The 26,989-nt window shown below is 55.0% G+C and overlaps 2 protein-coding genes across 15 annotated transcripts; one reads left to right on the forward strand and one right to left on the reverse strand.

Moving 5' to 3' along the window:
* Nucleotides 1–222: 222 nt before the first annotated feature.
* Nucleotides 223–9,121, forward strand: DDX39A (DExD-box helicase 39A). Of its 10 annotated transcripts, none has more exons than XM_081501355.1 (12): nt 223–412; nt 2,381–2,527; nt 4,577–4,785; nt 4,923–5,050; nt 6,240–6,332; nt 6,696–6,879; nt 7,562–7,680; nt 8,013–8,144; nt 8,241–8,350; nt 8,457–8,601; nt 8,712–8,859; nt 8,970–9,121. In XM_081501355.1, exons 3-12 carry the CDS (start codon nt 4,578–4,580, stop codon nt 8,984–8,986), a joined length of 1,284 nt encoding a protein of 427 aa, XP_081357481.1. In that variant the 5' UTR covers nt 223–412; nt 2,381–2,527; nt 4,577; the 3' UTR covers nt 8,987–9,121. The 10 variants fall into 10 exon arrangements, with proteins under 10 accessions (XP_081357481.1, XP_081357485.1, XP_081357478.1 ...); XM_081501359.1 differs by having other exon boundaries at nt 223–362; nt 4,574–4,785; XM_081501352.1 differs by having other exon boundaries at nt 223–362.
* A 106-nt stretch (nt 9,122–9,227) lies between these two features.
* ADGRE5 (adhesion G protein-coupled receptor E5) lies at nt 9,228–25,819 on the reverse strand. 5 transcript variants are annotated; one of them, XM_081501344.1, is made up of 20 exons: nt 25,709–25,819; nt 21,181–21,231; nt 20,843–20,962; nt 20,158–20,313; nt 16,774–16,905; nt 16,064–16,210; nt 15,069–15,215; nt 14,935–14,981; nt 14,727–14,804; nt 13,948–14,125; nt 13,753–13,860; nt 13,129–13,343; nt 12,383–12,565; nt 11,201–11,392; nt 10,758–10,984; nt 10,588–10,654; nt 10,360–10,451; nt 10,101–10,269; nt 9,908–10,012; nt 9,228–9,818 (listed from the first exon to the last, which is right to left on the reverse strand). In XM_081501344.1, exons 1-20 carry the CDS (start codon nt 25,746–25,748, stop codon nt 9,789–9,791), a joined length of 2,484 nt encoding a protein of 827 aa, XP_081357470.1. In that variant the 5' UTR covers nt 25,749–25,819; the 3' UTR covers nt 9,228–9,788. The 5 variants fall into 5 exon arrangements, with proteins under 5 accessions (XP_081357470.1, XP_081357471.1, XP_081357472.1 ...); XM_081501345.1 differs by lacking the exon at nt 16,774–16,905; XM_081501346.1 differs by lacking the exon at nt 16,064–16,210.
* Between the last annotated feature and the right edge of the window lie 1,170 nt (nt 25,820–26,989).

The raw sequence follows: 26,989 nt of genomic DNA on the forward strand, positions 1-26,989 counted from the left end.
GGCACACGAGCCGGTCACAACCTCGACCACGTGACGGTACGGTCGCAGACGCCCGCCTCGGTCAGCCCACTCCGGCGCCTACTTTTAGATTGACCAATGAATCGGAGGTATGAGGCACGCCCTTTCCCCCTCTCCACCAATAGCCTCCAGACGCCTCCGCGGAATCCAATCATCGCTTCCGCTTCTCTTGAATGAAAAGCGAGCGGCCCAGTGAGCTGAGCCGCAGTCGGACGCAGGAGACAGGAAGCGCAACAGCTCGTGTCAGGGCGCGAGAACGGTAACCGGAGTCGGGTAACTCTCTTCGCAGCACGCGGAGGCGAACGAGGAATCAGGTGAGCGGCTGGCCCGGGCGCGGGGCCGAGGTGCGGAGACGTCGGATCTGCGGGCGAGCGGGAGATAGGAGACGCCAGGGGTTGGGGGAAAGAGACCGGGCGCGAGACAAGGGGAGGCGGGGCGGTTGGGGTGGCCGGAGCGCGAGTTGGCGGCCGTTGGGCGTTAGGGCGCATGCGCGAGGGGCGGACCGGCCGTTGGCGCGCGGGTACGGGCCTGCTTCCGGGAGGGGCTGTCATGGCGGCCTGCAGGCTGAACCCCCACCTTGGGGTAGAGTCTGCCTGTTCTTGGAAGCTTGAGGCGATTTGGGGAGGGGTCAGGAGGCGACGCGGGGGTCTGGGGCCGCGGTGCATGAAGCCGGAGCTTGTAGACGTGATGATCTTCAAGATCGAAAGACTTCCTCCGTTCTTGCTTTGCGTTTCGGGGGAGTGGATTCGTAGTTCCAGAGATTTAGGGCAAAAAATAATGTTCCAGTAAGGAACAAAGTCTTAGATGAAAATTCTCTTTGGGGGCACTTCAGGGTGAGAAGGGTACGCGAAAGGATCTGAGTTGTTACTTAGTCGTCTATCAGCTTTCAAGTTGATCAGCTCTTGGTGCCTCCCTCTGCCACTTTCTCTGGGTGGAGCAAGCAGCTGCCAAATCCTTTCCTGATCTAATTTGTTTTGATTTTTAGGTTCTGTCTAGCCAGTCCCTAGAAATTTTTATGTCTCAAGCTTTGTCTAAATGTGTCTCCGCATTAAAACAAAAAGAGTTTCTTCGAACTCTTCTCTTATTTTTTGGAATGCACATCTCTTTCCGGATTTGAAGCCCAGAGTAGACGATGCTGGCTCTTTTATGTCCAAGGCTCCCCCAGGGGTTGGTCCCTCCCTGTAAAGTGATCCACCCTCTCTTCCCTCTTTAACAATGCTCCACCGTGGTTAACCCTCTTTCATTTGGTGTCTAGTTTTCCCTGCTGCTGGTCCCTTACCTTACACCATCTTCTCTGGAGTAACTTCGTCTTGAGCAAATCCTGATTGAGTCACAACTAAAAACCTAATCAGCGATTTCTTATTGTTCAGCGAATTAAGTATGAATGCTCTGGGCCTAACCAGCTTGGTTTTCTGCCTCTTGCTTCAAGCAGCCAGTTCTTTCCAACCCCTGAAAGGGTCTAGTGGTTTCTGGACTGCCCTTTGCTGGCGCCTTTTCTTCTCTTTGATGCTTGAAGTGAGCCTTCCTGTTTTCACCAGTAGAAATCCTCAGTACTTGCATCGGATTGCCTCTTTCAAGAATCCAATAAGGATACTTGCTTAGCCCCTAAACTCTGCCTTGAGGCCCCGATTCTAATTCCATTCATTCAGCCATTTGCTCTTGAGTGCTTACCTGTTATGTACCAGGTCCTGTTCTGGGTGCTAGGCTGGCATGACTGGAGGGGGTGTTTTTTTAGTTGGACTCAATTTTGGAATATGCCTTTTTGGAACAACAGAACAGCTTCCCTGATGTTCAGTGGGTAAAGAATCTGCCTGCAATGCAAGAGACACAGAGATGGGGGTTTGATCCATGGGTCAGGAACATCCCCTGGAGGAGAAAATGACAACCCACACTAGTATTTTTGCCTGAAAAATCCCATGGACAGAGGAGCCTGGTGGGCTACACTCCATGGTGTCAATAAGAGTTGGAAACGACAGAGTGACTAAACACAATGGAAAATGCCTTTTTTTTTTTTTTTTTGAAAATGCCTTTTTGAAACAACAGAGATCTGAAAAAAATGGGAAAAGCAAGTTGAAAGGTGCTGAGGCATGTTTGAGGCTCAGCAGCAAGGCCTGTGTGTGAGGGTGAAAGGGGTGACAAACTCTGAGTATAGAGGGAGTCAGGTTGTACCGGGCTTGATAGGCTGTGGTGAGGCCTCTGTTTTATTCTGAACACAGTGGGATCCTGTTGAGGGTGTTGAGTAGAGGAGTGGCTTTCTCTGACTTAGCTTTTTTAGGCTCCCTCCAGCAACTATGGGGCATTGAGGGGGGAGTGGGAGATGGAAAGCAAGGAGCCCAACAAGGCGGCTTTTGGCATAATCCAGGCAAGAGATGATGGTGCCCAAATGCCTATCAGCTGACAATGGATAAAACGAACTGTAGTATTCCAGTGAAAAGGAATATTCATCAGCCATGAAAAGGAATGGTGTACTGATACGTGGCCACAATGTAGAGGAACCTTGAAAAATTATGTGAGTGAAAGAAGTCAGACTGTCACATGTTGTATGATCCCATTATATGAAATGTTCTAAATAGGCAGATTCATAAAAAGAAAGTAGATTAGTGGTTGCCAAAGGGAGTTGGGGGGCACAGGATGGTAGCCTAAGGATGCAGTCTTTTTGACATGAGGAAATGTGTACTAAAGATGATTGTGGCAGCAGTTGAAAGTATTTGTGACTGCACAAGAAACGAATAAATTGTGCCTTTTAAACAGTGCCTTGTGTGGCATGTGACTGTCTCCATAAAGCTGCTCTAATCTAAAAAGAAAGGTGATGACAGCCTGAGAACAGTGACATAGCAGGGGCAAGAAGTGGCCTGATTGACCTGCTTGGATTTGTTGGCTGGTGGGACAGGAAAAGAGAAAAGACAGAACAGTTTAAAGAATGAAGTTGCCTTTTCTGAGATGCAGGTTGAGGGGAGAGGTTGTCCATAGAGAGGCCGCACGGAGGTGGTTAAGGCCCTGGGGCTGCATAGTCACAGAGGATGAGTGGCAAAAGGGACACATGTTGGGCCTGGGAAAATCCATCTCAGGAAAAGGGACTATTTTAGCACTTCCACCCCCTACACTGGGCTTCCCTGGTGGCTGAATGGTAAAGAACCCGCCTCCCAATGTGGGAGACATGGGTTCAATCCCTGGGTCGGGAAGATCCCCTGGAGGAGGGCATGGCAACCCTAGTATTCTTGCCTGGGAAATCCCATGGACAGAGGAACCTGGCCAGCTACAGTTCTGCTGCTGCTGCTAAGTCGCTTCAGTCGTGTCCGACTCTGTGTGACCCCATAGAGGGCAGCCCACCAGGCTCCGCCATCCCTGGGATTCCCTAGGCAAGAACACTGGAGTGGGTTGCCATTTCCTTCTCCAGTGCATGAATGGGAAAAGTGAAAGTGAAGTCGCTCAGTCGTGTCCGACTCTTAGTGACCCCATGGACTGCAGCCTACCAGGCTCCTCTGTCCATGGGATTTTCCAGGCAAGAGTACTGGAGTCGGGTGCCGTTGCCTTCTACAGTTCATGTGGTTACAAAGAGACACGACTTAGCAACTAAATGACAGCAACAACCACCCCTTGCTGGAGGCTGGGGTGCAACAGGGAGGACAAAAGACAGTATTCTCATGTTTGGGTCCCTTGTAGCTTGCACCCACTAGGTGCTCCATGTGTCTGAATTAAATGAAGCCAGGAAGTGATTGCACTTTGTATTAATTCTTTTTACCATCTTGGCTGTATTCTTACTGGCTCCAGGCCCAATGGGAGGTCTTTTCATAAGAGCACTTAATTATTCCCTTGTGCAAACCACAAATAGTAGGAGCAGCTGGGGCTGGATAGACACTGGTGAGCTCACAAGCTCCCATCTCTCCAGCATCCTGGCAGTTGCATCTCCAGGCTCAGGGTGGGGTCCTTGGGGAGTGAAGGGGGAGGGGAGTCCTTGAGACTAGGTGGTCTGAGGCTATTCAGTAGAGCTGAGACCTTGATGCTGAGGAGGCATTTATTTGTTCAGAGACCAGAAGCAATGCAGCAGAGTCATGCCCGTGGGGCTGGGCGACCTGAGCTGAGGTAGAGGCTCAATGAGTATCAGCAGCCAAATGAGGCTGGGTGTGGCATGGAATGGGGTGGGCAGGGGCCAGTGAGGGAGGTTGCAAGTGGAAAGGAATTGGGGTTTCACTTGGTGCACCTGTGGTTGTGGCCTGATGGTCCCGGGAGAGTGAGGCAGCTCGGTGGAGGGTGGTGGAGATGTGGGCACAACAGGCAGAAGCTGGGAAGTGCTACACAGGTGGAGTAGTGGGACCTGCTGTGGGAGTCAGTGTCGGAGGTGAGTTAGAGAGATCAGAGAATGACGTCCAGTTTTGGCTTCAGTGGCTGGGTGGCCAGACCTGACCCCAGGACCTCACCCACCTCTGACTTGTGTCAGCAGCTTGCAGCTTCTGTGCAGCTGGCTCCCTCTTCCCCCTTGCTCTGGGAATTTTCCTGCCTGTGTCAGTCACCGTCATTGCTTCTCTGAGCCCTGTCCTCCCTCCTCTGTTCTCAGCAGCATGGCGGAACAGGATGTGGAAAACGAGCTTCTGGATTATGAGGAAGATGAAGAGCCCCAGGCACCTCCAGAGAGCGCTCCACCTCCCCCCAAGAAAGACGTTAAGGGTTCCTATGTTTCCATCCACAGCTCTGGCTTCCGGGACTTTCTGCTGAAGCCGGAGCTCCTGAGGGCCATAGTGGACTGTGGCTTTGAGCATCCATCAGAGGGTACGCATCCCTGGGTCCTCCCTTCTTCGTCTCTCTTTTGACTGCCTCAGCGCAGTCCCCTCAGTCACCTGGTGAGGGGCCTCCACAGAGGGAACGTCCATCCGGTTTCTGATAGCTCATGTGCTCTCTTCCCTCAGTCCAGCACGAGTGTATTCCACAAGCCATCCTGGGCATGGACGTCCTGTGCCAGGCCAAGTCAGGGATGGGCAAGACAGCGGTTTTTGTCTTGGCCACTCTGCAGCAGATTGAGCCCGTCAACGGACAGGTGGGTGGACACCCTCCCTGTTGGCCCCAGCTTCCTGATGCAGCAGGAATCATGGGTCCTTTTGTTAAAAATCCTTTTCCCGCATCCTCTTTGTGGACTTTTAAAATTAAGTATGGTACTTAGTTCTATTGGAGTAGGAGATGGCAACCCACTTCAGTATCCTTGCTTGGAAAATCTCACGGACAGAGGAGCCTTACAGGCTATAGTCCATGGCGTCACAAAGAGTCGGACACAAGTGAGCAATTTAGCATGCACACACTTAGTTGTTAACAATATCGCCTCCAAAATGATAAGCCAAGAGGAAAAACTGAAAAGTGCCCAGTCTGACCACCCAGCAAGATGACTGTTATTTCCACATGTGCTTTTCTAGATCATGCACATATATGAAGGTGGTCTTACACTGAACATGGTTTTGTTACTGCTTTTATTGCCAACAGGACACAATTGTCTTCTCATGTCTTGAATGTTGTAGTTCACTATTTTAAGGGGATAATTGAGGCGCGTGCAGGTGTTTTGTTCTTGACATGCTGGGGCACACCTCCCTGGGTGGGGTGTGGCTGCATGAGCCCTTGTTGCTGACCTTAGGGTGGGTGGTCTAGGAGGGAAGGGTTTTGTGGGAGGTCGTGGTGTGGTCTCAGTCCTTGGCACTGTGGGCCAGGAAGGTGGGGCAGCCTTCCCCCGGTGGCCATAGGCCAGCCAGAGTGCAGGCTCGGGAAGCTGTTGGCATGGAGTGTGTCCCCAGCTAGGGTCTCCTTGGCCTAGGGGGACACACCTGAGTAGCTATAGGAGACGTAGGGAGGGCTTTCCCGGTGGCTCAGCGGTAAAGAATCCACCTGCCAGCACAGGAGATGCAGGTTCAGTCCCTGGGTTAGGAAGATCCCTTAGAGGAGGAAATGGCAACCATGGACAGAGGAGCCTGATGGGCTACAGTCCATTGGGTTGAAGAGTCAGACATGACTGAGGGACTAAACAAAAACAACAAACAGTTTTATCACCTGCTAGGGAAAAAAATAAGATATAGGGAGCAAGCAGCAGCTGATAGACTGGGAGAAGATGGGGCCATGTGGACTGGACCTTCCAGTGGCCCAAACGGGTGGGGGCTGCCAGGGGACCTGCACCAATGTGGGCTCTGGCCAGGGGAGGACTTCAGACATTGCCTTTGAGGGTCTCTCCCCCACTTGCCCCACAGGTGACGGTCCTAGTGATGTGCCACACTCGAGAGCTGGCCTTCCAGATCAGTAAGGAGTACGAGCGGTTCTCCAAGTACATGCCCAGCGTCAAGGTGAGTCCCCCAGGCTGGGTGGGGTGTCATGTGGTCCTCTGTAGCCTTGCTGGCCTCGGCTCTGGCCCAGCCAGCATTAATCAAGCTTGGCTGCAGCGGCTGCCTTTGAGGTTTGTGGTGGTTTATGCTCCTTAAAAGCCTGATGAATTATGAATGGCCCCAGAGGCCTGTGCCAGTCTCAGTCCTGGGGCTGCTTTTCAGTGGAGCTGGGGCCAGGCTCTGAGGCCTCTTCTGTCCCCAGGCACCAGGTCAGGGGTGTCAGTGGGGGCTCTGCAGGGTCGTGAACTGAGTGGCCATAGTCACAAGAGTTGGGTGTGATCTTTTGGCCACCAGATGGTTGACAGCAGCTTTTCACCCGCATAGGTGTCTGTGTTCTTTGGGGGCCTCTCCATCAAGAAGGATGAGGAGGTGTTGAAGAGGAACTGTCCCCACGTGGTGGTGGGGACGCCGGGCCGGATCCTGGCACTCGTGCGCAATAGGAGCCTCAACCTGAAGAATGTGAAGCACTTCGTGTTGGATGAGTGCGACAAGATGCTGGAGCAGCTGGGTGAGTGTCTGCCGGGTCTGTGGGCTGTGGAGGCCCCTCGCAGCATCCCCCAGACTTCAAGCCAGGCCCTGACAGGGCAGGCCAGAGGTTTCCCCAGAGTGGGGTCGTGTGGGTGGCCGGCACTTAGGTCTCCTGGAAACAGATTTGCAGACAAGTCCTGGCATTTGGCAGAGTGAACTGCGGCTTCTGAGCTAGATCTTAGAGTAGGACCACATGGCCCAAGATGAGCCGTGTCTGGGCACATGTCCATGTTAGCTGAGGACCGTGGCCTTGCTGCCCACTGGTTTATCTCTAGGCCCCTGCCTGTGCTCAGGGAGCCCTGACAGGGCTGGTGGGAGCTGGGGCTTGTGCCTGGGAGGCGGCTGCAGCTCTCACTCCAGCGGCTGTCTCTGCCTCAGGCTCCCCACCCTGAAGCGTGGCTGGAGGCGCGCTGGCACGGCTGCTCCGCTCTGGCAGCGTGTAAGTGGATTGCCGCTCCTCCCGCGCCTGTGCTTATTACCCTAAGTCTGGGCCCTCAGGCACCTGGGACTCCCCTCTTCCAGCCAGTCTGTGCTCACACCGCCCTTGTCACGGGGCCAGTGGCTCCCTGGCACAGGTTGGGAGGGACTGAATCTGGTCTTGGGTGAGGGTCGTGGTCTGGCAGGTGCTCACGCCCCATTTCTTGCCCTCCCTTCCCTGCCAGATATGCGGCGGGATGTGCAGGAAATCTTCCGCCTGACCCCCCATGAGAAGCAGTGCATGATGTTCAGCGCCACCTTGAGCAAGGAGATCCGGCCCGTGTGCAGGAAGTTCATGCAAGATGTGAGTAATGGCGGAGAGCACAGTGTGGTAGCTTCGGCCTCCGAGGGTGCAGGCTCTTGCCGCTCCCCATCATCCACGCTACCCTCATGGCACAAGCATGCTGGAAGGCCGGCGGAGCCTCTTCCTCTCTTGTCAAACTGGGAGCTGAGAGCTTGGTCTACACCTGAACTGGGCTGGACCTTAGATTCAGCTGTTGGGAGACAAGTATTTACGGGGGTACAGAGGCCTCTTGGAAGTATTGCAGCCACGGAGAAGCTTTTGGAAGGTTCTGGGCAGGCAGAAGGCCCAGAAGTAAACCCCGCCTGGCTCTTCCTGCTCTCCTCCCCGCACAGCCCATGGAGGTGTTCGTGGATGACGAGACCAAGCTCACGCTGCACGGGCTACAGCAGTACTACGTGAAACTCAAGGACAGTGAGAAGAACCGCAAGCTGTTCGACCTCCTGGATGTGTTGGAGTTTAACCAGGTGATGGCTTCTGCACTCCGTGGCCTGTGCTGGGGTTCCCGGCCTTGGGGAGGGATTCTGGCCCTGACCACAGGTCTGTCCCTCCCTCCCTCACAGGTGGTGATCTTCGTGAAGTCAGTGCAGCGCTGCATGGCCTTGGCCCAGCTCCTGGTGGAACAGAATTTCCCAGCCATTGCCATCCACAGGGGCATGGCCCAGGAGGAGCGGTGAGTGTGTGTGGGCTGCCCTCAAAGCCCCTGGCAGGCCCCATGGAGGGGATGCCACCCAGGGTCCCCATATCTGATGGCCACCCTTTGTTCCTCTCGCACCTAGCCTCTCACGCTATCAGCAGTTCAAGGACTTCCAGCGGCGGATCCTGGTGGCCACCAATCTGTTCGGCCGAGGGATGGACATTGAGCGCGTCAACATTGTCTTCAATTACGACATGCCTGAGGACTCGGACACCTACCTCCACCGTGTGAGTGGCCCACAGGGGTGTCCCTTCCCTCCTGCCCCTTTCTCGGGGTTGGTGTTGGATGGGGACCTCTGTCTGTTCTCAGCCTGACCCTTGCTCCTGTCTCCCTGCAGGTGGCGCGTGCGGGTCGCTTCGGTACCAAAGGCCTGGCCATTACTTTCGTGTCTGACGAGAACGATGCCAAAATCCTCAATGATGTCCAGGACCGGTTTGAAGTGAATGTGGCAGAGCTTCCAGAAGAAATTGACATCTCCACATACAGTAAGTGGCTCAGACAGGGCTAGGGTGCCCAGGGAGGTGGGGGACAGTGGTGGGGCCTTCCCTGCCCACTGCCCCCTCCTCACTGGCCCTCCCCTGTGTGTGTCTTACAGTTGAGCAGAGCCGGTAACCACATGCCCTGATGACCCAGAGCCATTCTACTTCCCACGTGCTGCTTCAAGTCCTCTTCCTAGGCAACACTGGGCCTTTCATTTTACTGTTTAAAAGCTGTAGATTTGTGCAAGAATAAGTTTTTATTATGGAAGTCTGGCTCCCACAGTGTCTGTTTCTGTCAGCTCACTGCGTTTCGTGGACACCAGGGGCCCATGACCTGGTCAGTCAGCCTCTGGCCAGCAAGACATGCCACCTTCTGTGTCAACATGAGATTTAATTTTTAAAGTGTCAACACTGAAAGGTTTATACAGATTAAAAAAAAAACATACAACATCCACAGCCTTCACATCAGTTTGAACCCTCTGCCCTGGGGGCAGATGGGCCTTAGTACCATGAGCCTTCTTTGGCAAGGGGCTGAGAAGGGCCCTGCCCCTCTCCTACCCAACCTCAGTCTTAGCTTAACCTAGAAGCAAAGTCTTAGCACCTTGGCCTCTTGTTCTGTAGCAAAGACAGATGACGGGAAAGGGCCAGGCTGGGCATGAGTCCTCATTCTGTCTGGGCCTGGTGTACTTGAAGGGGCTGCCCCTACCCTGGGTCCTGACCAGGGTGGAGCTGAGAGGCAGCAGGAAGTAGGTGCGACCCTACACCCTTGCTGGGTGTTCAGGGGTTCGGTACCAAACAGTGGCTGTCACCCTCCCCTCCATGGTGCGTGTGGGGCCCGAGGCAGGAGGGAGCAGAGCAGCAAGGGAGGAGAGGAGGTCATCTGTGCAAAAGCTGCTGAGGCCACAGGAGCTGCTGGTTTGGCCAGAACTGCGCCTTCACATGCCAGACTCTGAGGGCCTGAGAGCCTGGAAAGAAAGGAGTGCCACGTAAGAACTGAGCCCAGAGACCCGGGGGCCTTCTGTCCTGCACCCCCCACCCCAGGCTCAGCCCTTACCTGAGTCTGATTGTGGCTAGGGCCAGACCCAGAGGTGGTTGTGGCGAACTCGGAGTACTTGTTCCCAGCAACCATGCAGGCCCACTTGCGGTACTCCTCTCTCACCTGTGGGGCACGGGCCAGGTCAGGGGAGGACGGGCCCCAGGACAGGAGGAGGGGCCCAGCCCTGCCCACAGCCTGGCCTGCGGCCCACCTTCTTGTTAAGCAGGCAGTACAGCACGAAGAGGAAGAAGCCCTGCAGGCAGTTGAGGATGCTGAAGATGTAGGACAGCACCCAGCTCTCCGGGTCGAAGAGGAGCAGGCCGAAGACCCAGGTGCAGCCCAGCACGAAGAGCTGGGCGATGGCCGTGATAGTCAGCACCCTGCGGGGAGGCGGCCAGTTGCAGCAGGGGGGCCCCGCCTCACACACCCACCCCTTCTGTCAGCCCCCCTCCCTGCCTTTGTCTTCTCACCTGGCTTTCTTTAATTTCTTTATGTCAGGGTTGATTTCAGAAAACTTCTGAGTGAGTTTCCAAACAGTAATCACAAAGATGATAGCATTGCCCTGGGCAGGGAGCACAGAATTCAGATTAGGGGGTATCCTTGGAACTTGCAGGGAGAAAGCTGGTACAGGGGCTCAGTGTGGAGCCGAGTGTTTCAGATTTTCACAGGTGTGGGGTGGGGGGAGGTGAGACAGTTACCAAAACGATGAAGGTCACAGGTCCCACAAAGCTCCAGAGGAAGCCACCATCCAAATTCAACCAGCAGCTGGGCAAGAAGGGAGGGTCTGGTCAGCATCCAGTAAGCCCAGAGGGGAGCAAGGGCTCCGTGCAATCCCCAAGCCCTGGCCCTCCCACCACCTCGCGCTCACAATTTCTCGCGGCCATAGCCCTTGCTGTAGGCGCCTGCCGAGACGCCCACGATGATCAGGGGCACGCCGTAACCGATCAGGCAGAGCCAGAGCTTTCTCGGGCCTTGGCCCTGGAACACGCGCACCACGAGGAAGTAGAGCTCCACGCCCTCGAGGCTCATCCAGCAGAAGGCGGCCAGGAAGCAGTAATGCAGCAGCACGGCCACCAGGCGGCAGCGCGTCCCTACCTGCGGGGGCGAGGGCGGAGGGACGGGGCGGTGACGTCAGCGGTGGGCGGGTCCGGGAGTGGATGGCGGAAGCAGTGAATGGGCGGGACCATATGCTTCCGCTGGGGGGAGGCCGAGCACCCTACCCAGCTGGGAGTAGGCGGAGCTATTCCACTCCAGCCCCTCGCAGGATAGTGCCCAGGTGAGAGTGGGGCCACCCACGGGGCGGGGCCTCACCTCGCCGCCTTCGTTCTCGATGCCCGCCAGGAAGATGGCGGAGCCCACGAAGAGGCAGATGCAGAGGTGCAGGTGCACCGTGGTGCGCGAGCCCTGGATGGGCCGCACCAGCAGGAAGGTGAGGATGCACAGCAGCAGGCAGACCAGAGACAGCGCCAGTCCCACCTTGGTGATCAGGGCCAGCTTCGGGTCCTAGATGCAGGATGGGGCGGGCGGGACTCCATCAGCACCCTGAGGCCTTCCTGCCCTCCTTGTGGGCCCCACCACCTACACCCACCTGGGACCTAGCCCGCAGGACTCTGATCAGGTCTCTCTCCACCTCCTCTACCATCAACATCGGAATAAACCTACTATGTCTCTCTCACCTTAAGTACCACCACCCCTACACCCATGGGTGCAGCAGGTATCCCCAGTTCCTCTGGATGAGTTCCCCACTACACACCCAGACTGTTCCCCTTAGAAGGTCCCTCGTGTATCCTCAATGGCTGCAACCCTCTTTCCCTATACTGATGAGCCCACCTCTCTGACCCTCATTTCCATTTCATCTCTTGCCCCTCCAACACCTCGCCACAACTATAAGCTCATCAAAACCCATATTTGTGTCCTTCCTGGGCCTTAGGCCTGGACCACCAGCCTCCCCTACTCTGCCTGACCCATTCCAGGTATTCACATGCCCCAGTGTATCTGTGGATCCCTCAGGAGCTTTTAGCAATATTTAACAACTTGATGGGGCTTCCCCAGTGGCTCAGTGGTAAAGAATCCACCTGCCAGTCCACCAGAAGATGCTGATTTGATCTCTGGGTCAGGAAGACCCCCTAGAAGAGGAAATGGCAACCCACTCTAGTATTCTTGCCTGGAGAATCTCATGGATAGAGGAGCCTGGTGGTCTACAGTCTGTGGGGTCATGAAAGAGTTGGACACGACTTAACGACTAAACAACAACTTTTTGGGGGTGGGCCGTCAGAGGGGCACTGGCTGAAGTAAGGCCTGCAGTGCCAGGCCACTCTGTTTAGTTGCTGAGTCATGTGGAGGTTTAGGGGTCCCAAGCAAGGGGCTGCGAGGGGCGGTGTAGGGTCATCATGAGGAACCTCTTGGACCATTCCACTGAGAACCAGCTGCCTGTCTCACCTGAGCCAACCATGCCACCAGTGGATTTTTGAGGATGGCCCCCAGTCTGCTCACCTCCACGTCGTAGTGGGCCATGAGGATGGCAAAGCTGCTTAGGTGACTACACTGGCAGGTGATGCTTTCGTTCCTGCTGCCCATCTTCCAGCAGCCCGAGGTGGCCCAGGACCCGTTCCCATTGCTGTCCTTCTTCCAGAAGGCACAGATCAGCTCCTGCCGTCGCTTGAGCTTAGGCTGTTTCTAGGGACAGGCGGTCATAGAAGTTAGCCTGGAACCCTCTCGTGGGTACTGGGCTTGGGTGGACCCAAAGAGGGCTGCTTCTCCTTTGACAGTTGTCTACTGAGCACCGACTGTGTGTGCCAGGCCAGGGGACCCGGGAGTGAATTGGGGAGGCACAAGTCCCTGTCCTTCTGGGGCTGACATTCTAGTGGGGGAGACAGACAGAAAATAATACACCTAATAAATAAGTAAACTAGATAGTGAGTGTGTTAGCAGGTGCTGAATGCGAAAGAAAAGAGCAAAGGGGAAAGGTGGGGTGTGATTACAGATTGTAATTTAGATAAGCAGGTCCAGGAAGGCCTAGAAGAGTAGGCGACATGTGAACAAGTTGACAGATAAAGGACTGAATTGTGGAGGAAAGGTGTCCCAGGCAGAGGGCGCAATAAGTGTAAAGGCCCTGAGGCACGTGTAAGGAAGGAGCAGAGTGGGTGGGGGTGGGGGAACAAAGGCTGCTAAGGGCCCATGGGGACCTTGGCTATGGGGTGAGCAGTGTGGCTGATTCCCCTCCCCAACCCAGGACTCACATAGAGGGTGAAGGCAAAGGAGACATTGGAGTCGAGTTTCTCAGTGTTCGTGTCGCTCAGAAAGACAGAGCTGACCGCTGAGAGAAGCGTGACCTTGGCACCTCGGACAGGACTCTTGTAGGTCTCTTTCAGCTTCTCCAAGTCCAGTTGCAAAGAGGCATTGGCCAGCAATTTTTCCATGTTCCGACTGGAGAGGATCCCCACCACAGAGGGACCTGGGGGACAGACATGCTGGCTACCTCCTGCTCTGCTTGCTTCTGTGCTCCATCCTTCCTCTTAAGATGTCTAATTCAAGCTCGCCAGTCTGCCATGATGCCCAGAGTCCCGCTGCAAGGCTCAGTTTCCTATGGCTGCATATTCTGAAGCTGTGTTGTTGTTGTTCAGTCCCTCAGTCCTGTCCGACTCTTTGCGACCCTATGGACTGCAGCATGCCAGGCTTTCCTGTCCTTCACCATCTCCCGGAGCTTGCTCAAACTCACGTCCATTGAGTCAGTGATGCTATCCAACCATCTCATCCTCTGTCACCCCCTTTTCCTCTTTCCTTCAATCTTTCCCATATCCTAGCCATATCCAAGCTTCTTCCTCCCTTCCCCCGGAGTGCCCGCTCTGGGTGCCTGCCATTACCCGACTCTCTGGCTTCAGCTGCCACAGCCCAGTCCAGCAGCATCCGTGTGTGGCTCTGGCCCACGGTGACATTTCCTTTCCCCTCCTCCTGGACCACCAGGGACAGCTCTGAGGAGAGAGAGAGGGCGGTGATCGGGGGCTCCAGGTGTGGGAGGGGGCCCCGGGGGGCTGGGGTGGGGCAAGATGAGGCCGCACCTGTGTCGTCAGGCGAACGGTAGGTGAAGGAGCCTTTAGGTATGGCTTTGGCCAGGGTCCTCAGGATCCGTTCAAGACCTGAGAGCAGGTGGGTGACTGTGACGTGCTTGGAAGACTGATCCAGTGACTCCAGGTCTCCTGAGTTTTTCAACAGGTCATCCACTGACCCGACGAGGTCCTGTGGGTGATGAGTGATAGCTCCTGGGTTATTGCACCATAAGGGCTGCCCGAAGGACCCTGGTATCTCACCTCCCCTCACCCCACCCCCACAACTGGGGTACACACTGGAGAACCACCTGGGTTGCCTGGGAGACAGAACCAGGGGAATCATCAAGACACGGCAGTAGCCGGAAGATGAGTAACGGGATTGAGCATATGCCTGTGTGCACGTATTATAACAGCAACAGTGTTTAACATTTATCAGGCACTGGCTTTATGTCAAGCCCTGTTCTAAAGTCTGTGGCTTTTCTGGTGGCTCAGTGGTAAAGAACCCACCTGCCAATGCAGGAGACTCGGGTTCAATCCCTGGGTCAGGAAGATCCCCCAGAGAAGGCAATGGCTACCCACTCCAGTATTCTTGCCTGGAGAATCCCACAGACAGAGGAGCCTGGCAGGCTACAGTCCATGGGGTCCCAAAGAGTTGGACGTGACTGAGCGATTAAACAATAGCAATCTGTGAATTTTGTATACAGATGTATGCGTTTGACCAGAGGCCTCTGCTTGGGCATCTCCACTCACACTGAAACATCCTCCAGCCACCCCCACTGTCTCGCCCTTACCTTCATGGATTTCTTGGCCATGGCTGGTTTGAATTCTCTGCTCATTTTCTGGACTTTTTCGAAGAAGGCAGAGAGACTCTGGAGAAAGGGGAGAGGTGGGGAAGTCAGAGAGTTTCATCCTGGGTGGGGGAGCTTCGGGGAAAATGAGTGATCAGGGTGAGTTGGCTGGAGGGATTTTTTGCCTCTGGTCCCCACTGGGGCCACTCACCTGGCTCTTGATTTCAGGGGGAGCGGTCCAGGCGGGGAAGGAGATTTCTGCAGGGGACAGGACAGCAGTTCATTAGCTGTGACAGTGTCTGTGTTTGTTGTGGGTGGGGCCTGAGGTCAGGGCAGGACAGGTACCTTCACAGATGGTGGTCTTTTGCTTATCCCGGAATCCGGCTTTAGGCACCCAACCTTCGCGGCAGTGGCACGTGTATGAACCCATAGTGTTGACGCAGACAGTGGAGTTGTGACAGTGATGCTGCCTGGAGCTGCACTCGTCCACATCTGGGGACAAGAAGGAGGAGGTCAGGCTCTGCCTCAGCCCTGTGAGGCCCCTGTCCTCCTTGTGCCCCCTCTTTTTTCCCATATTAGTCTCCCAGGAGGTGACGCCACCCGGTGTCCGCACATCCTCGAGTGGTAGACACTAAGGTTATTTATGGGAAGTGTATAGAGTTCTGACACACAGCAGATGAGCCCCGCACAGACAGGCAAGTTGTGAAAATACTGAAGTACCTTTTCTAGTGATTAGAAAAGACCCTGATACTGGCAAGAGGAGAAGGGGACGACAGAGGATGACATCACCGACTCAATGGACATGAGTTTGAGCAAACTCTGGGTGATAATGAAGGACAGGGAAGCCTCGCGTGCTGCAGTCCATGAGCTGGCAAAGAGTCCGACAGGACTTAGCAACTGAGCAACAACAGTTAGCTGCTGCCTGGAGTCCCTGGGAGCCTTCCCCTTGGTACCCCAGCTCCTTCTCCAAGACCCCCCAGATCTCACATTTAGCCTCAAAAGAATTAATGCCTGGCATAGCAGGACACCTCCAGTATTCATTCTGTTTGGTTTGTGTGGGTGCCACTAATTGTGATCGCATGTTTTTTGTGGGTCTCCAAGAGTGTGGGCTTCCCAAGTGGCTCAGTGGTAAAGGCTCTGTCTGCCAATGCAGGAGCCCCAGGAGATTTCGGTTTAATCCCTGGGTCAGGAAGATCCCCTGGAAGAGCAAATGGTAACCCAACTCCAGTATTCTTGCTGGGATAATACCATGGACTATAGTCCATGGGGTCGCAAAGAGTCGGACAAGACGACTTGATCATGCACGCACACTCCAAGAGTGTAGCATCTGAGCTCCGAACCTTCACAGACAGTGTTGTTTGGGCCGTTGGGGGACCCAGCAATAGGCTTCCAGCCGGGGCGGCAGCGGCACTCATAGCTGCCCACGACGTTGAGGCAGTGGGTGGAGCTGTGGCATGGGTTTTTCCCAGAGGTGCATTCATTCACATCTGAGGACAAAGCCAGAGGGTCAGCGCCACCCCCACTTCCACTTCTCACTGTACCCACTTTTCCCTGCCCAGTACCAAGGACCCCTCTGTGATTGCACGTTCCATCACCTGGTGACCTTCAACTTGACTCTTAAAACACCTGTAAGATGGGAGTGGTAGGGGCCATGGTCCTCAATTTATAGGCAGGAAAACTAGGAGTGAAACTGAGTCACAGGGGCTGGACTTCCAGACCAAGGATTCTTGCCTGCTCCCTCCGGGGCCCTGGACCAAGGTTCCCCTCCTAGGAACCAGAAGTGAGAGGTTCCTCTGCTCGAATGTGGCAGATGAGGAAGGGGTGAGGTCTGGGAGATGTTCACAGAGCCAAGTTTGGGGCCTGAAGTCTCTGCTGTCTCCCTGATTTGTGGTGGGACCATTCGGGGAGGAGATCCTTAGGCAGGGCCCTGGCAGACCCTTGTCATCACAAGAACCTGAGTCTCTTCTCTCTCCTGCTCGGGCTCCGGGAACTGCCTCGGCTCCTTCCCCAGCTCCAGGCCCGCCTCACCCTTTCTTCCTGGGGTCTCTACCTGTGCAATTCCTTGGGTCCTCTGGGTTGAACTTCAAGCCGGGTGGGCACTGGCAGGTGTAGCTGCCCTCGATGTTGATGCAGATGCTGCGGCCTTTACAGACTCTGGGTGTGTGCTGACATTCGTTCACGTCTGCAAGGGGAAGGAGAGCGTGATGGATACCTGCTGCTGTGGACAGCCTTCGGGCCTGGAGTTTGGCCACTTTTCCTGGTATAGAAGCATCCAGAAGGGCCCGCTCTCTCTTCCTCGGTGAGTGGGGGCCTTTCCTCATTCACGTGGAGGCTTCCTATGGTGAGTATGGTGGCCCAGATGTTCTGTTGTCCAGAAGTGGCCAGAAGTGGCCCAAGTCCTCCCCGTCTGCCAGCTCTGGCTCCCTCAGCCTCCCTGGGAAGCTCCCAGCTGGGATGGGGAACATCACAGCTGTCTGTGTCCAGTCTGAGGATTTGGACGAAGGACTGGGTGGGCCTTCACGGAAGCTGAGCGCAGCTGTGTTCCCTGAGCAGGGCCCATCTTGGCTCTCAGTGATGGACTTTGTCCTGACTCCCTCAGGGCAAGCGTTGCCATCTGAGTACTCCTTGGATCCTGCTGACCCCGGGAGGACAGTGCTCTCCTGTCCATGCTAACTCTGAGGCTCCAGCTCCATGAAGATGGACCAAGATCCACCCCTGAGTCAGGCAACTCAAGGACAGTGTTTTTTTGGGCAGCGGCATGGAAAATGAGAATGACAGAAAAAGGTCAGGGCCACTCAGGCAGTGGGCACCAGGCTGTGCTGGACAGTGGGGCTGATGTCTGGCCAGGCAGCCTTGGGGCTATGAAGGTGCCTTTTTCTGATTCCCATGAAGGCTTCCCCTAGACTGGCAGGAAGTGGTGAGAATCCATATCTGAGCAAAGTTCACAATGAGCAAAGGCTGGGTGGCTGGAGCAGGGAGCAGGTGCTCACGGGCGAAAGGTGGCAGGTGTTTCTCCCATCTTGGCACTTGGCCTCCCGCTAGAGACGTAGACCTGTGCACCCTACTGGGTGGGGCTCAGCCTCCACCTTCTGTCCCCACGTGGTCTGGGTCACTGTGGGGCCTGGATTGGTCTCCTTAGTAAAGGGTCAGGCCAGGGGCAGTTGTATTCGACGTCGCGTCATCTGGTCCAGATGGAAGCCTCTTTGTTCAACTGACTCTTGCGGTGGGTTGGGGGTTGATATCACCCTGGGACACCCCTGACACAACATCCTCCCAGGCCTCAGTCATCAGAGCTGCCTCAGGTCTGTGAACTGGAATTACTGGGGAGGGTCAGGGTGGAGCCTTGGGTGGGGTGGCGAAATAGATGGAGGCTGAGAAGCTGAGATGTGGGGTCAGGGTGACAGAAGGCGTCTTCTCCAGGCAGGTTGCTGGACCAGGGGCATGGCCAGCCGGGGACAGTGAACTGTTCCTTGAATCTCCCTCCTCCAGCATTTCTAGACAGGTCCCAAGTCCACCATGACCCAGGGTGTCAGAGGGCCCCAGTGGGGGCAGGTCTCCTCCCAGCAGTCATTAACAATGGCAAAGAGGACAGATATTGTTCTGGGACACACAGCGCTATGACCACACTGAATATCTTGAATGTCACCCCTCCTCTGTTTTATGCAAATAAGATGCCACATGACAGTGGGATGTTCTGAACATTCAAAAGAGATCCTCCGCAGAGGTTAAGCCTTGGGGTTCAGAGAGGGTTGGAAGACTAGGTAGATGCACAGGATGGCCCTCTGATGCATGGAGAAAGTGGGATGAGGAACCCAGGGGGCAGCCTAGGTCTTCTGCCCATAGCAGACCCCACGGCCTGGACGTGGATGGACACGTGCTCAGGTGTAGCAAAGGCTGGAATGCTGAAATGGGGGTGCACAGACAGTCCACCTGAGCCCGTCAGAGAGCTAGGTCTTCAAGCGGCAGGCTTTAGTCCCAATCAGTAGGCTGCTCTCTGCCTGGCACCCTCCATGAGGCCCTTGGAGGTCTCTCTCCCAACTCACTCTTGTTCATGCATGTCTCTAGAGGAACTCACAACAGTGGGTGGGCGGCATACTCAATCCAGGCATACTGAGTGGGATCCATGACCACCATGTACTGTTGTGCAGGTTGATCACTGCATAAGGGTATCCAGCCAAGGAGGCAAGTGAAAACCAGCTCACACTCCATTCCCCAAACACACGGTTCAATGAGATGACAGGGAACTTTTCCCTATTCCACATGAAGGCTCTGGCCAGGCCACATGTTTCAAGCACAACATCCACCCACAGAGGACCCTGTGGACCAGCAGAGACACCACAGATGCAGGTCCCCTCTTCCCTCCCACTAGGGAGGCTCTGCCGCCCTCTATCTGCAGGGCAGGAGGGGAGGGGCTGGGACCAAGGTTGCAGGCTCTTCTCTGTGCAGCAGTATAGGTCAAAGGACCCCCCTCAGAGTCCTCTGGATCCTGGGCTTAGCCCCCTTCTCACATCCCACCTTCCCTCTCCTCCCCTTCCCATCCTCTGTATTCAGGTCTAACCATCTCCATGGAGCCCTCTCTGGAGTCCTGTCTGCCCACTGCTGGTCGCCTCTGCCCCTTCCCCTGCCTATCTTCTCCCACTGGAAAGGGGGCAAAGCCTGGTGATGTGTGGAGGCCAGGCTCCTCCTGGGTCCCTGGTGAGGGAGTGGACAGGACAGCTGCTCCTGAGCACCCAGCCTGGGGCAGAGCCCCCAGGGATGGCCATCCTGGAGAGGGTGCGTTAAATCATGATGACCATAATTTAAAATGCCAATAGCCATCACTGTTTTGTGCTTTGTTACCTCACATACCTTCCCAGTAATTCTATGAGGTAAGCACCATTGTCAGCCCCTTTTTACAGATGGGTAAACTGAGGGACAGAGCAGTGAAGTAACTTGTCCAGGATCACACAGTTAATAAAAGGCAAAGCTACTTTTGTTTTTATCTGTAAAAGACACTCTTTTTTGTTTGTTTGTCTAACGCATAAACTCACAATTATCACAAATCTCACGTTTTATGATTTCCTTTTTTTTTTTTGGCTGAGCTGCGCAGCATGTGGGATCTTAGTTCCCTGGCCAAGGATTGAACCCATGTCCCATGTATTGCAAGGTGGATTCTTAACCACTGGACCACCAGGGAAGTCCCAAACAGTGATTTCTGAATCAGTGTCCTGCCTAGTGTCACACACAGAGCTCTCAGGTGGCAAAGCCTGGACTCGGATCCCTGGTTCATCATGCCACCCTGCCTTTCTGTGCGAGTGGCACAGGCCTAGGGACACCTGTCCCAACTCAGACCTGGGTGCGACCCCTGTAACCAGGATGCTGCAGGAAGGACTCAGCATTTGGGTGGCCCCAAACCTCAAGAATAGAGAGGTGGGAGATGCAGGGTTATTCTTACCTCGACATGTGTTCTCACTCTCATTCCTGAAGGTTGGCGCCCCCGAAATAAGCTCATATCCTGGGCTGCATGTGCAGTGGTAGCTCCCTTCTGTGTTCTGGCAGTCTGCTGACCTTCCACACTCCACTAGTGGGGGTGGTCCACACTCATTGATGTCTGGAACACAACAGGGCAAAGGGTCACCTCCCAAAGGCATGAGATCCCCAACCCCTACCTGACTCCCCAGCTTTGGGCCTGAAGTTTAATCAGTATCTTTTTAGAAAGAATTAGACTTTCAGGCCATACTGCTGAGACTGGGCTGTGGCTGGAGCAAGCCATTCCTGAAGCTTGTACAATCAGCTCTGTTCTTGGCCCTCTTGCTGTCACCTCAGATTTAGACACAGTGGGAAGTGCTGAACTGGGGTGTGGGTAGAAGCCCTGTGTCCCCCTCCTCAGTCCTGAAAGGACAAACTGAGACACAGACTCCAGACTCCTGGAGATGCAGCTGCCCTCTCTCCAGGAAGCCATGTTTATTCATGTCTCATCTCTCCATCTTCATATCTTTTCCTTTCTCTTTTATTCTGTCCTTGATGACGGACCTGAAGACAAAGGCTGAGGCCCCCAACCAACACCCATGTCCCCCAGAAACACTGGACTGTACCCCACAATCTCTGCATGTCACACCATCACCCCCAAGCCGCTGTACCGTCACAATTCTCCAAGGGGTCGGTGAAGATCTCCCCAGAAAAAGAAGTGAATCCTGAAGCGCAGCGGCAGGCGGTGCCATTGACACATGAGGAGTTTGGAGGGCACCACAGAGCACAGGCTGTGGGGATGGAGACCTTGGTCAGAACATGAGGGCTGAGCCAGGGGCTGGGGAGGAGGACAGGATCAAGTCCAGGAGACGGGGTGCTGGGGAGGTGTGACCCTGGCCTTCCCCCTGTAACCGGTTTGTCTCCTGCTTGGGCTGAGGGGTGCGGGCGGAAGTCCAGGGCCCCTTCCCCAGGCTCCAGCTGTGGACCAAGTTGCTCCCAGCAGACTCACCCTTGCTGTTCTGGGATCCAACTTCCGACAGAGTCAGCAAGTAGCACAACACTGGAACAGAGAGGGCGGGGCGTCAGAGGGGTCACCGAGCAGGGAAGGGCAGATGCGGTCCTCAGAGTAATGCAAACGAGGAAGAGGGGGCTCCTGGCCCCTCCAAGGCTTGGGCTCTGCCTCTTTCTGTTGCTCAAGGAGAAAGTGGGTACGTGGCATCCGCCTGCAAATGAACACCCACAGCCGGGGGATCTGCCACCTGTCACCTGGAGGTGGGTTTCAGAAACTGAGGGATGGCAGGCTTCCCTGGTGGCTCAGTGATAAAGAATCCACCTGCCAATGCCAGAGACATGGGTTCAATCCCTGGTCTGGGAAGAACCCATATGCCACGGAGCAACTGAGCCCATGTGCCACAACTACGGAAGCCCGAGAACCCTAGAGCCTGTGCTCCGCAACAAAAGAAGCCACTGCAATGAGAACGCCACAAACCACAGCTAGAGAGGAGTTCCCGTGAGCCACCACTAGAGAAAGGCTGTGCACAGCAACACAGACTAAGCACAGCCAAAAAGAAAGAAAGAAACTGCGGGATGAGGAAGCGTTCCAATCACTGAGGGGGTCCTAGCTCCCATGGACCTGTGTGGGCAGCAGCTCAGTAAACAGACTGGAGCCAGGCGGCCCCAGGTCTAATCCTGGACTGTGGTCAGGCGACCTCATCTCTCAGAGCCTCAGCTTCCCCTTCTGTGGAGTGGGGATGATGACAGGACCCATTTCCTAGAGTACTGTGAGAATTAAGCCTGCAAATATCGCCTGGGGCATCAAAGTGTACTGTCATCAACGTTCCTTTTCTTTTTTTTTAAGTTATATTGGAGTATAGTTGATTTATAGTGTTGTGTTAATTTCAGGTGAACAGCAAAGTGATTCAGTTATATGTACACATATATTCATTCTTTTTCAAATTTTTTTCCCATAGAGGTTTTCACAGAATTTTGAGTAGAGTTCCCTGTGTAATGTTTCTTTATGTAAGGAGGAGGTTGGATCAGGTAGTTTTCTCAGATTCCACCCCCAACCCTGAATCTAAGGTCCTCCAGCTCCCATACCCTTCCTCAGGGACACAGGTTCACGCACCCACACCCATAACTGTCAGTCCTGACAGCTGTCTTGGGACCCAGTGGTGACATTTCACCTTGGGCTCCCCCTGCCCCCACCCCAGTGCACAGGAAGATGCTGTGGGTTCACATTGGGGGTGTTGCTGGACGGGGGTCCTCTCTGGCTGTACTTATCACCCAGGGCACCCCACTTGCAGAGCCTCTTCAAGTCATCAGGGCCTTTAGAGATGGGGATCTCCTTATGATTCACCAAAGAGCGACAGACCAGACGACAGAGATGGAGAGAAAATAGAGATGAGAGAGAGGGAGAAAGAGAGAGATGGAGATAGAGAGACGAGGAGAGACAGATGGAGAGAAACAGAAAGGCAGAAGTTAAGGCAGTGATAGAGAGAGATGGTCAATCCTAAAGGAAGTCAACCTTGCATACTCATTGGAAGGACTGAAGTTGAAGCTCCAGTACTTTGGCCACTTGAGGGGAAGAGCCGACTCATCGGAAAAGACCCTGATGCTGGGAAAGACTGAGTGCAGGAGAAGGGGGTGACAGGGGATACGATGGTTAGATAGCATCACCAACTCAATGAACATAAATTTGAGCAAATTCTGGGAGATTGTGGAGGACAGAGGAGCCTGGCGTGCTACAGTCCATGGGGTCGCAAAGCATGGGACACGACTTAGTGACTGTGCAAGAGAGAGATGGACAGAGAAATAGGCAACTCAGCAAGAGAGAAACAGATGTGGCAGAGATTGGACAAAGAAACACAGAGATGTGGAGATTGAGAGGGAGACAGGAAAACAATTAGGAGGCGGGGGATGGAAACAAAAGGAAAAGGAGGGAGGGAGGAGGACAGTTCAGCCGCAGGGGGAAGCATGGGGAGGGCTTGGGGGAGGCACCCAGTCCCTCCCCACCTGGGAATGCTGTGGAGGCAGCACAGACCCCAACAATCCAAGGAGACCCAAAAGGGGGCAGTGGGTGGAGGGATGGGGGCAGGAGGAACGGCAGGCGTGAGTCACTTCCCGGGCCAAGGGAAAGGATGACTCACAGCTCGTTGCCCCTGGAGAGAGCTTCCAGGGGAATTCTGGGGTCTGTGATTGTGAGCACGGCTTGAAGGGCTGTGAGGGGTCAGCAGACGGGAGGGTCCCCTGGCCAGTCAGTCCCTAGGTCCAAATTTGATACCCCTCAGGTTGGCAGTGGGCATAGAGTCCCTCCCAGAAGCCCTCTAAGCAAGGGTAACCTGAGGTTGGAATGCCCTTCCCCTTTCTCGTTTGAGGATTTCTCCCGTCCTCTGTGGTCACAGGGCTTGGCTAGCTCCCCCCTCGGCTGGGACTCAGTTCCTCTTTGCAGGACAAACCCAAAATTACTGCCGCACTCCCACACCCCACCGCAGCAGGATGCAGCCTGGGCTGATTTGTCCCCATTTCCCAGCGTCCCCCAATAGCAACTTCCTGCTCACAACTGCCCTGTTTGTGTCCATTCTGCAGATGGACAGATTGAGGCCTGGAGCCCAGAAAAGGCTCAGGAAGAATCTGGTGAACAGAGGAGCTTGGGAAAGGTGGAATTGGGGCTTCCCTGGTGGTTCAGTGATAAAGAATACACCTGCCAGTGCAGGAGACATGGTTTTGATCCCCGATCTGGGAAGACCTCACATGACGAGGAGCAACTAAGTGCGCCACAACTACTGAGCTTGTGCTCTAGAGCCTGGGAGGTACAATTACTGAGCCCGCGTGCCTCTAAGAGCAGCCACTGCAATGAGAAGCCCGTGCACCGCAACGAGAGACTAGCCCCGGCTAATAGCAACTAGAGAAAAGTCCTCGCAGCAATGAGGACCCAGCAGAGCAGAAAAAAAATAAAAAACAAAAAGTGACAACTCTTAAAAAAAAAGAAAAGGTGGAATGGGGTCAAGTTTCCCAGACCCTGTGGGGGTTGGGACGGCTCTTCGGAGCCCCATGCCCTCCGCCTGGGTGGGGTTGGGCTCTGCTCCCCCACCACAGAGGCTCCCAGGCCAGGATTTCTCCATCTGGGTCCTTGGAAGTCACCCAAACAGGAGCTGGGAGAGGAGGTGCTGGTCGTCTGCACCCAGTCTCATCTGGTTTGCGTTCCCCCTGCCGAGCCCAGAGCAGTTAGATTCCTGGGATGGGGGCAGGGCAGGCATCCTCTCTTTGCTACTCCTCCTCAGACCCTCCAGTCTCCCCCCAGACCCGTCAGTGAAATAATAATAACGTGTGTGTGCTCATTCGCTTCAGTTTTGTCTGACTCTTTTCAACCCCATGGACTGTAGCCCACCGGGCTCCTCTGTCCATGGAATTCTCCAGGCAAGAGTACTGGAGTGGGTTGCCATGCCCTCCTGCAGGGAATCTTCCTGACCCAGGGATGCAACCCACGTCTCCTCATCGCAGGTGAATTCTTTACCGCTGAGCCAATAAAAGTATTGTTTACTTAATTCCTCCTGTGAACCAGGAATAGTTTGCTTTGGAACTCACTTAACACAGCCCAATAAGGTGAAGACGGGTCTTACCCCATTTTACACATGTGCAAAGTGAGGCTCAGAGGCAGTGAGATTCAGCTCCGGTGACACACCGCTCCCCCCTCCATCAGGTGTGTCCCACACAGACTCCTCTTTCTAGCTTCCCCGCCCGGGAGCCACTGAGCTCACGCCTGCCAACCTGGGCCAGCACGGGGAATCCCGTCCCAGGGCGACCTGGGAAAGCCCTGGTTGGTACCCCAAGCGCCATTTCTTCATTCTCTTTGTTGCTTGGTTGCTTAGGCAACCAGCTGCCCAGATAACCGTTAGAAGCCACCCTGGGTGGGGCGGGAAGGGAGGTCCTGGGGAAGTCACAGCAAAAGTTCAAACCTGCCACCAGCGCCGGTAAAATCTTTTCCACCCACCCGCAGCTGAATCCCAGTTGGGTCCGGGGGAGAAAGAATGAGAGTCTCTGGGGCTGATTTTGCCACTGAGACAGTGCGGGACATGTTGGGGGTACCCCCACCTGGCAGTGAAGAGGTCCCGCCCCCCCTGTCCTCCAGCCCCCCAGCATCTCCCTACAACCTGTGTTAAGAGCCGCCACCTGTGTGTGTGTGTGTGTGAGAGAGACAGAGAGGGTCTCAGCATTCCCTTTTTGCCCCTCCTCCCTCCCAAACCTGTCTTCCACTTTGGGAGCAGTTCAGAAAGCTCAGAGATTTCTCTGGGAGACAGGGGACAGGCTCTAGAAAATGCCGGGGGATCCTGCCACGGCGTAGGGCGGGGAGTGCCTGGCCCCAGGCCCCCTGCACCCGCCCCCACTCCTGGGCATGTGGCTCCCTTCAAGGCTGGCCCCAGAGCTGCCAGCTGCACCTCGCATTTCTCCAGGGAAAAGAGGGCGCCAGGGCACCACATGGTGCTGCCGGGGGCTCCCTGGCCGCTTGCCCCCACCCCTCAGGGCCCCAGAGTTCTCACCGTGAAGGAGAAGAAAGGGGCCACCGTGGGGGCCTCCCATGGTCCGAGCTGCCGCAGGGGAAGCAGAAGATGGGGCAGGGCTGCTTCTGTCGCCGAGCTGGGCAGCTGTGCAAGCTTTCCCAAAGCCCGCCTGGCCTTTATAAAGGGGGGCGGGGGGGAGCAGCCGCGGGCCCAGGGCCCTCCCCGGAACTGGCGGGGCAGCTGGAAGCCAACAGGAAAGTGGAGCGAAAACACAGACCCAGGGGCGCCGCACGCGCGCGCGCGCACACACACCTTAAGGGACAACCTGCCCTTTGAGTGTCTGCACTCTCTGGCCCCTGTGTAAAACGGCTGGCGGATCCCAGGGGCTGGGGAGGGCGGGGGGGAGGAGTCTTGTCAGGACCTGCTTGCCTTGTCTGGCCGGAGGCATGTAGGCTGGGGAGGGGCCGCGTTCAGAAATAACTCGGGGCTCCCTCGTTGCGGGGACCACCCTGTGTTGGCTGCCTTGTCTTGCTGAATCTCCAACCCCAGTTTCCGCCCTAACAGGAACTTCCTCCTTTGTTTTCCAGATGAGGAAACTGAGGCCCAGAGAGGCCAGAGTCCACATGAGAGCTGTGCGTGGGGTGGGGCCCAAAGGGGCCCTTCTTGGAAGCCAGGCTGGCGCCAAGAAAGCGGAACTGCGGGGCCCCGCGGCTGTCGAGGTCCGAGGTCCGGGAGCTGGCCTTTTCTGGGCCAGCGTTTCACCTGGTGGGAAACTTATATTTCAGGGATTCATGGACACTGCGTTAATCAACAGAGAAATCACATCATAGGAGAGTTCTTTCCTTTTCTAATTAATCATGTGACTGACTTGTCTCTGAAATCATCTCATCATTTAAAACAAACAAAAAAACACACTATTATTTGTAAAGCACTTAATCTAAGCCAGGCCAGATTCACCTAGAGAAAGTGAAAGAAAGTGTTAGTCACTCAGTTGTGTAGCTATAGCCCGCCAGGCTTCTCTGTCCATGGAATTCTCCAGCCAAGAATACTGGAGTGTCCATTCCCTTCTTCAGGGGATCTTCCTGACCCAGGGATTGAACCCAGGTCTCCTGAATTGCAGGAAGATTCTTTACTGTCTGAGCCATCATGGAAGCCCTCTAGTAGATTCAACTAGAGTTACCTATTTTAATTCACTGACTCCTCAAAATACCTTTGAGGCAGGTGTTGCTACGATTCCCATTTTGCAGAAGGGGAAAGTTGAGGCACAGCTCACAAGTGGCTAAAAGGAGATCCACAGGCAGGCAGCAGGGTCCCCAAGTC

The sequence above is a fragment of the Giraffa tippelskirchi genome, chromosome 6, assembly GCF_054371585.1.
Source record: "Giraffa tippelskirchi isolate mGirTip1 chromosome 6, T2T-mGirTip1v1.2.pri, whole genome shotgun sequence".
In the NCBI taxonomy this organism is placed as follows: Eukaryota; Metazoa; Chordata; class Mammalia; order Artiodactyla; family Giraffidae; genus Giraffa; species Giraffa tippelskirchi.

What these genes read in the sequence shown, in the direction of transcription:
- ADGRE5 (XM_081501344.1), bottom strand. Translation starts at nt 25,748, where the DNA reads ATGGGAGGCCCCCACGGTGGCCCCTTTCTTCTCCTTCACG. An exon ending in CCCCTTGGAGAATTGTGACG is followed by an intron (nt 20,314 to 20,842) that starts GTACAGCGGCTT and finishes GTTGTGTTCCAG; the next exon opens with ACATCAATGAGTGTGGACCA. An exon ending in CCGTTCGCCTGACGACACAG is followed by an intron (nt 13,861 to 13,947) that starts GTGCGGCCTCAT and finishes CTCTCTCCTCAG; the next exon opens with AGCTGTCCCTGGTGGTCCAG.
- DDX39A (XM_081501355.1), top strand. Translation starts at nt 4,578, where the DNA reads ATGGCGGAACAGGATGTGGAAAACGAGCTTCTGGATTATGAGGAAGAT. An exon ending in TTGAGCCCGTCAACGGACAG is followed by an intron (nt 5,051 to 6,239) that starts GTGGGTGGACAC and finishes CTTGCCCCACAG; the next exon opens with GTGACGGTCCTAGTGATGTG. An exon ending in GGCATGGCCCAGGAGGAGCG is followed by an intron (nt 8,351 to 8,456) that starts GTGAGTGTGTGT and finishes TCTCGCACCTAG; the next exon opens with CCTCTCACGCTATCAGCAGT.